General features: G+C 35.5%; 1 protein-coding gene across 1 annotated transcript in view; it reads right to left on the bottom strand.

Moving 5' to 3' along the window:
* Positions 1–8120: 8120 nt before the first annotated feature.
* Positions 8121–9456, bottom strand: part of LOC117336287 — a 62417-nt gene continuing 61081 nt past the window's right edge. The window contains exon 3 of the mRNA XM_033896769.1: positions 8121–8570. Within this exon, the coding sequence (XP_033752660.1) occupies positions 8539–8570 (32 nt within the window). The 3' untranslated portion in view covers positions 8121–8538. The remainder of the gene's footprint in view (positions 8571–9456) is intronic.

Below are 9456 nucleotides of genomic sequence, written 5' to 3'. Positions count from 1 at the left end.
GACAGAGCCCATAGCCTTCCTCACAGCGGCGAACGCTCATCTAAAGGCCAAATGTGAGGCATTGTCAAGGGAGACATTAGGAAGAAGAAAGTTGTTCAGAAAGAAGAGAAAAGAAACTATCTCACAGTGGCAATAGCACCAAAGAAGTGAAAATTATGGGAAAATGTGTTTCTTTATAAATTATATCTAAATGGCTTGAAATTGAGAGAATAGTAGATCATGGAGGGTAATTTCATGCAGTCTGAGGTCTGCAATTACAATAACTGTCTAAACTTTCTAATTCTTCTTATTTGTCACAGTTGCAATTGTATAAGATGTGAATATTGAAGATAATTGTGTTATCCCAATATCAAAATACTTTGAAATTGAGAGAATTTTTCTACAATATGAAAATAAAGCCAGATTTTATGTAAAGTTTCAAAATTCTGAATATGTTTCTTCAATAGAACAAAGAGGGAAATTAACTATGGTCTTTGGCCAGCAATTTAGAACATGCTTCCTAATGTAAATATTTGCCTATGGCGGCATTGGCCTAAAAATAGAAACATATTAACTATTTACACTAGTCCCTGTGTTACTGTATTTTACCTGTGTGCAGATGACATTTCGAAGAAGACTATTTTGTAAAATTGCTATCATTGAATCCTGGTCATTGTTTGAATTTGTCAAATAATTTTCTATAATACCTTTAGCAATAAGTTGAAATAAATTTAAATTCAAAAGATAAAAAAAATTCAACTACATGGTTCCCCACCCCAAAATAATTGAATTTAACTTCGTGCGACACAATATATACATAATAGTTCAAAAACTTTTAGTATAAATCTGTCAGAATTGGTTTCTTGCATATTTTTTTTTTTTTTGGTATATGTAAGCGAAAGGTTGAAATATGTTGGTATGGTATTTAAAGCAAAGATATTTCAAAATTTACTTATTGCTACTTGTATGCAGATGACATTTTGAAGAAAAACTATTTTGTAAAATAGTGATAATAAAATATTGGTAATTCCATAATTTTGTCAAGTAGTTTTCTATAATACCTTTTGTAATAAGCTGAAACTGATTTAACCTCAAAAGATATATAAAACAAAAATACAACATGGTTCCACACCCTAAATTAGTTAATTAACTTAATGCAATGAAACAATTGACATAATTTTAGTAAAATTTTGTCACAACAGGTTTCCCGCACAATGTTTTCTTTGGCACATGTTAACAAAAGGTTGAAATATGTTGATATGGAGTTTATAATAACGCAACCTATAGATATCTGAAAGTTTACTAATTTATGAAATGTCTACATAGACTATTTTGTTAAATTGAGATAGCTTAAACTTGGAAACTCTTTGATTTTGTCAAATAATTTTCCATCTTATACCTTTTGTATTAATATAAGTCGAAATTAATTTAATTTCAACAGGTGAAGAAAAAAAAACATGACATCTTTCTACACCCAAAGTGACTGAATTTTACTTAATGCGACATAATAATTGACAGTATTTTAGCTTAAATTTGTCACAACAGCACTCTTGCATATTAGTTTCTGCGGTGTATAAAAGTGAAAGGTTTAAATATGTCGTATGGTATTTGAGGCAAATATATTTGAAAATTTACTTCATTTATCTATTTAATGCAAAAGATGATATAATTTGACCCTGTCCTAAGAACCATCTCAATAAAGGGCAGGTCAGAGACTTTTGTTTCAAAATTTAAAGCATTTGAATATAAATATTTCATTCAAAATTTGAGAAAAAAAACCTTCTATTATAGAAAACAAATTGTTCAATATACTGCTAGTGTGTACTGAAGTACGTGTACAGTCAGTAGTTCCTTGAAAGTTCGTGTCTTCGTAAGCTAATATGTATGTGATACGATTCTCGAAACGTTGCTCCTCGACATCAACAAAATATCAGCTGGTCAAGATTTCAAAACATAAACATGCATCAACTAAAGGTAACGAAACAGTAGGCCTAATTTCATTAAACAAACAAACAATTAAGAAAATAAATATGCATGTAACATATTTAAACGTCGCCTGTCTCTAAAACGTTAATGAACACGTATGACATTGACTGTAGATCTACTGGAAGCTTACCAGATAACAGATTTGTTATCGAAAACAATGGAACGCTGGTCTGGGTTTACGATGAATACTGATCCTGTCAAGCAACAAATTTGGTCATAGTAGAACAGCTTTAACCTCAAATGTCACTTTTAATATGATATAATATTAAAAAATCCTAGTCCTGACGGGAAAATGTAATACAGCTTACTTAGACTGCAGCTAAACGCCTTTGAGTCGAACGAGTAAGCGGCGTGAAGTCCCCGGTGTTATTCCATCCGGAACTCCTCGGGGAATCATTTCAGCGACAATACCCGATGAGTTCAGGATGGCGTTATTCTATAGTTGTCCTTTATATATGCGGACAAGCCGACCAAACCAGTTGTGTCAATAGTATATTACGTATAAATTTCATACATCAATCTTAACGGACCTGTTTATGTTTCTGCAGGCTTTGAAAGACATCATGAAGATGATTCGCCCTAAACAAATATAAAACCGGCTGATCCATAATTATTTTAATGCTAACAACTTTATATGCCTACCCGGTCTATCTGTTCAACCGCTAAACGGAATGGAAACGCCCGGTCTTACGTCATCAAAACAGGCAGCCTATTTATAGGAAAATACCACTGTAGAGTGGAAAAATACTGAGAAGGTCGAAAAAATAGGCCATTTTCAAAACAATCTTGTGACCGTTCTGTTAATGATATCGAAAAACTAAACAGACCATTTTCTTCAGGAAACATTTATCTATTTACATGTGCATCATATATGTTTTCTGGATTTTTTGGGGGAATTTTGAGGGCGATTTAAACAGAACCTCTTAGTCAAAATGACGATTTTGGCATGTTTGACCCAAAATATCTCATAAATACTAATTTCCACAGGGATACCAGATACATCCAGACCTAGATCGAGCCGAGTTTTACAATGGTTCAAAACCCCTTCAAAATTGTATGTGCCATTTTTTCCACCCCCAAATCGCTACAATAGCCGGCAAAAATCGCGAATTAGCTCATACTATCATTACGTTCCGTAAGGAACGATAACGAGTTATCGCCCCTTACTACACTTCATTCTTTACGTATTATCACCTGCTTTAAAAAAGCGCAGCAATCAATTGTCCTTTGGAAGTTTATGTTTCTTGCAGAATTGCTGGTTTAAATGACTTTCCCACAACATTGTATCTCATCGTGAGTACAGTGTTAGGTTGTTTAAGTCCCCGTCGCTAGCAGACGACGTGGACAACTATGGTAGTGTTTCATCTTAAAGCCCCATTCCGGGAAGCAATGTTCATAAATAAACTTTTCTGTGTGCATATAATGCTTATTTACATGTTGTTTCGTCGTATTTTTAGAGTTGAATACTAATTAATTACTTAATTAATCGCGGGAAATTCCGAGCGTACATATCTATTTATAAACTCCCAAAATAGTATGGTAATGAAGAGAAATCGAAAATGAGGCTGTATGATACCCAAAACAAACGTGTGCAGCATGGCGAGTTCTGACAGCAACGTCTCACTGAATCATGCACTTCTTTTCTTGCAGACATTTAGATATTCGATGCTAGCTATTACATACAAATGTTTGACAACAATAAAGCGATCACTGCGACTGAAATGGTCTTTTTTCCTTCAACGCTACCACTTTCACTTACCAGTGATCGAGCACGATCGACGCCAATTTCTGGTCAGATTTCAGACTCAGTTCTTCCCTCAGAGCTCTCCAACGGGTATGCTCCTTTCCAAGTGTTATTTGCTGATGCTCCGTTGCATACCGCTGTTTCCTGCGGTGTTTTTTTTCAGAGTTACTTAGAAAAGTTTTTTTTTTCGAACGAGCTTTGGCGTTTTTGTTTTGGACGCCATATTGCTTCTCGATAATAGGTCTCCGGTAGGTGGCGCTTTATCTCATTAACATATGAAATTACCATATCTCATTCACCACTAGAAATTTTAGCGTTTCGATGGAATTCCGTTAATAACTCCATAAATACGACGAATTTTAATTTTTTATTGTTTTTTTCCTTTGTTAGGAATGTTTTCTGTAGAAAATAATAAATATTAAACAAACTTTCCCGGAATGGGGCTTTAAATGGCACGATAATGTGTCGAAAATTTTCTTATGCCATAATTTTAAAGATCCGTAAATGCTCCTTTTTATGTTTCGTGTAAGCCTATAACAAAATGCTAACAAAATTAAACACGCATGTTATCAGTTTCCTTGATACTGACGAAAGGAAGATTCACTCCTTTGTCATGCCTGCTATCAATGTTGTACTGCGAGGTGGTTAATGAAAGAGAACTTCGATATTTAACAAACTTGGAAGACCTTTTTGAATGTATATCAAATGTTTATCCCATACAAGTCTTGCATCGCTTATATTGGATTAGTTTTCCTTTCAATAGAAGTATATATTATTAAACATAATGTGTTTAACAAACACTTCGTTAAATATCAGTGTCGATTGAATGTTTATCTTTTAAAATTTTTAGTTCCAGTTTGTTGTGGTTTGCCCTGTGAATGTCCTTATAATCTGAGTTTTTTTTTCATTAAATGGCTCAAAATAACGAAAGGCAATCAAACGATATAAGAGGCTCAGAGGGCCTGTATCACTTACTTGATTGGATTGGACCAAACATCAAATATGTTCAATATTGGTTTAAAGTTTTATTTGTTGATGTCAAACATGGATTGTTTTACAACATGATTCTGTTTAGGGAATCCGGGTCCCTTTGGTTTAAGAAACCCCTGGGCATACTTTTTACATTAGAATGGTGTTCATCTCTTCATGGCCAGCAATGTATGGTTATTGGGTCAGGATCTCGGGGTTTCAAAGATTGCCCTGCAGGTAGGGCGTTAGAATTGTACCTGCTGCCCCCATTGCATGATCGTAAGAGGCAACTAAAATTGGAATCTTATATTTTATTTTTTTTTCTGAACAACTTTCTTCTTCCGAAGTGTCTCCCGTGACAATGCCTCACTAGTCACTTTAGGTCTTCAGTTGAGCTTTCGCCCCTGTGAGGAAGGCTTTGGGTTATGTTCCCTAGCCGAGACATACAAGAGTCTTTAAAAATTGTAGTTGCTACTCCTGCTTAGCGCTCAGCATATTTGGAGTGGGACGACTGGTTCGCCCGATGTCAGTATAATGTGACCGGGTTGGGTGTGCTGCTGGGTGTCTTCGGCGGTATGCTTCAGTGAGGTAGCACTATAAATCGGCAAAAGTTGACAGCCTATCACAACTTAAAAAACAACCGAAAATGCGAGAATAATGCTGCAAGTGTGAATAGTAAGATAGAGGGCTGTGCAGTTTGGTTTGGTTTATTTTGTTTAACGTCCTATTAAAAGCTAAGGTCATTTAAGGACGGCCTCCCGTGCGTGCGACATGCATGCGTGTGGTGACTGCGGTATGTTTGTGTTAAGTCTCCTTGTGATAAGCCGGAACTTTTGCCGATTTATATTGCTACCTCACTGAAACATACTGCCTTCCTCACAGGGGCGAACGCTCAACTAAAGGCCAAAAGTAAGGCATTGTCAAGCGAGACATGAGGAATGTATTTAAGAAGAGAAAATATAATATCCCAAATTTAGTCGCCTCTTACGATCATGCAATGGGGGCAGCAGGTACAATTCTTACGCCTTACCTGCAGGGCGGCTATCACAAGGAGACCTGTGGAGCATGCTTCGGACGTCATTTCCTCAACTCCATGGAAGTAGTCAAATTCATGTTTGGTTGTTAGCATGTACTTATAATGAGTTTTTGTAATAATTTTGAAACTAATCCAATATTTTGTTCGGTGTTACTGCCTGTTCGTTAAAGAATCAAACATTTATAAAAAAAGAAAATACAAGGAACTTGCTATGCTGTTTTGAAATCATTTTGAATTCCCGGTTATGAAGAAATTAGTTGGAAGGAAAAATCCGATAAAGCTTCTAAAGCAGAACTTGCCTAAAGGCAAAAAATATTCTCAAAAATACCGTACTCCGATTTTAGAAATCCTATAACAAATTACATTAAAACGAATTGGCAAAACCATCGCTCTCAAAAAAAGAATCTTCACTTCCAGTAGAACAAAGTGACGAGATCAAATTGTTTTGTTGCGTTTAAGCACAGGCCACTCCTAATGTTATACACGCTTATTTATTAAACAAAACGGAAGGCCAACAGTTACAAATTTCATGATAAGAGTAATGGATTTTAAAGAAATGAGAGATTTTATACAGTCACAGCCAATTAAAACATGTGATTTACCTTAACCATCAGAATTTCCCCCCTTAATATAACCTTATTTTACGTGTTGATTTTACATCCGATTACGAAATGTAAATTTGGTCCAGGGATTAATAAAGTCTTGCATGGGTCTGTTCCATGTTAAGGGTTATCTCAACCACTGTGTAAGTGATTGTCTGGTCAGCTGCCTTGCTGAGTACTGTTCAGCCAAACTCACGAGGGTTGATATATCTGTTCACGGAACCGTTGGATGATTTTCTCACTTTTAAAATGAAACCTTTTCATCGCGCTATCATCAATTTCCTATCGAATGTGCATAAATTTGCGAGGTGTTTAAGCTACATAAATGATGATGTTACGCAATTATAGATAGCGTCATACCTCGTATTAGCTATCTCATCCCTAGCATGGGATGACCCTGTGAAGTATGTGAGAAAATTATCTCCATGTGGTTCGCTCTGCTGTTTTAACATGAGGAAATATTAGTTTGATTCGCAAACATTACAATTAAACTCGATAGATATGCTTTGTTGTCGAATTCTTCGATACGATTTGGTTTGGAAGGTTGAGAAATGGGTAGCGTTCATAACTGATTAAGGTGTTCGTCCATCTTCTTGTGCTAGTATATAATAGAGATATTGCGTGCATCAATACCAATCGTTACCATTTGCTGGAGCTGTTTTTGTCTTCAGTTGTTGTACCGTCACCAGCTTTAGTCATTACAATAATGTTCCTCGTGCTTAATCTTCCTCTCGTTTACATGTTTGGGTGGTATATTCAGTTAAACGTTTTAAGAAAAGTACATTCCGTTTAAATTTTGTCGCTAGTCCTAGAATTGGGTTTTTGTATAACAAGGAAGTGCATCTAATATTTACACCCGTTGAAATCATTGTTAGACGTGTCACCGACACCTAATCTCATCTTTCGAGGTGGGCCGTTTATTGTAATCATACGATTGAAGGAAGCAATTATTCCATTCGAAAACGTCGAAGTTTGGCTTAATCCAAATTGTGGCTTCCTTGCTGTATTGACCTTCGTCATTTTCTGTGTGTGGTTATTTTTTCTTCTCCATCACTCCTGGCAAAATCGGCTTACATCAAACGTCTGGCTGAACATGACCATTACGATGCGCTAGTCTATTCGCCGTCTCCTCTAGCGTAGTATATAATTACTGATGAGATGACAATAAACGCAAATGACGGACAACTTAGCCATGTTTCCGTACTTTTTGGGCGGGTTCGATGTGATTATTAGTTCTCCACAAACAAGGAAACCCGTCAATTGCCGTTAATAATCCGACAACTCCTCCGATGCATCAATATAAGGGACCATGGCACAAACATCACCTTAACGAATTAACAACACGAATTACATTTTAGAAGATAGCTCAGGGAACATTCGGTAGTAAAATACAAACTTACGATGAATACTGAATTAAACAGAGATGAAGTGACAGCTCCAATATATCTATTTGGTTTCCAAATCGCTCTCCTCTATTTTCTGACGTAATAGCAACATGGCATGTGTAATAATTTCTATGTAAGATTAACTATCATCAAATACGGATGTGTTATGTTAAAGGACTGGGTCCCGTGCAGTGAGCTCTGCAAGCAGGTAGAGCTGAGATTTAAATTTGATGTCAACTTAAATACTTCCAATTTATATATATTTCATGTCTTTTGATATCGAGAAAACATAACAAGCGCGTTCATGCTTTCACAGTGGCCTGAATGAATGGCCTTGTTGACTTTGGCGCGAAATTACTGATAAAAAATAGTGTCATGGATATGCTTCTCGAAATCGACAGTAAAATGCAGCACCTGTGTTGAGTAGAAAAATACTTTATTCAACGAAAGAAAACAGTCATTATGTATTCAACATATTGGTTTCGAAAATAGAAAAAAAAAACTAAAGTCGATGAATTTTAAAACAAATATTTTAAGGAATGATCGAGAAAGAAAACTTTTTGAAAACTGTACAGGGAATTACATTGACGTAACGTAAGATAAAATATATTTGCAGAACACGACACTATACAAAGAAAAATATCATAATTTAATTAAAAATAGAATATGATGATTCTGTTACGCGTATTTCAGCAAAATATTAAAACAGTTTCTTTGAAAACAAGTTTAGATCCATCAGATGAAGTCAACACTGTCAAATGAATCCCCATGGCTGGTAGGAAATTAGTGTGCAAAAGCCAGCCAATCACAGGTTAGGTCATATGAATAAGTCCCCATTCAGTACTGTCCGTTATACTCTGGAACCTCGACTGAAAATAGTACAAAACATAGCAATTATGAATACAGTTAACAAATAAAGTCATTATTCATACGTTTTCTTTTTTCAACAAGAATTTTACAAGAATCGTAAAGAATGTATAATTATCTTTGATTTGTTAATTTCTCGCATGTTGTGAATGCATGACAGCATAGGTTTAACTTCAGACACTAATGGCTAAATAATTGGATTATTTAAAAAAACAAACTATGAAAAACAGTCTAGGGGAGAAGGCCGGTAGCGATACTTGTTCAGAACACGTGTACGTACATTTATAAAACGGTATCTGTCAGTTTACTCAATGCATGTTTATTACAATACAATACTATAATGTGCATCAACCCTAAAGATACCGTCACTTTTTGAGTGTTCAAATATATGGACCTAGGCGATCGATAAATATGTCTGATTTATAATATGAACGCATACCGAATACAACTCATTTGATACTCATATAAGATACATGGTATTTTTGTATATAATCTGACGAAAAAAGACTTTAAATCGTCAACATCCTATCAACAGCCATGGTCACTTGATCAATACCAGCCGTAAGTTCGAGCTGCATGCGTGTGGTGTGTTTCGTCGCTTGTCACTCAATCTAGTCAAAATCTAGATGGTCATTTCTCACTACGAGCATATAACGTAGTGAGAATGACCATCTAGATTTTAATTAGATTGGTTGTCACTTAACCCCTATTTGACATAGACTTGTACGTCGGGTGTCGTCGATGAAACAGAGAGCGCTTATACCCTTCCACAATTCATGGTCTTGTTCGCTTGTGCATTTAGCAATGTAAATTTTGATCATATTTTGTCTTCGTTTTATCAATCTTGAGCTTGCTTTTATGTCGGTATTCTTTTTGTTCTGATATGAT

The sequence above is a fragment of the Pecten maximus genome, chromosome 10, assembly GCF_902652985.1.
Source record: "Pecten maximus chromosome 10, xPecMax1.1, whole genome shotgun sequence".
Taxonomy (NCBI): domain Eukaryota; kingdom Metazoa; phylum Mollusca; class Bivalvia; order Pectinida; family Pectinidae; genus Pecten; species Pecten maximus.
This window is presented reverse-complemented; position numbering and strand designations above follow the sequence as displayed.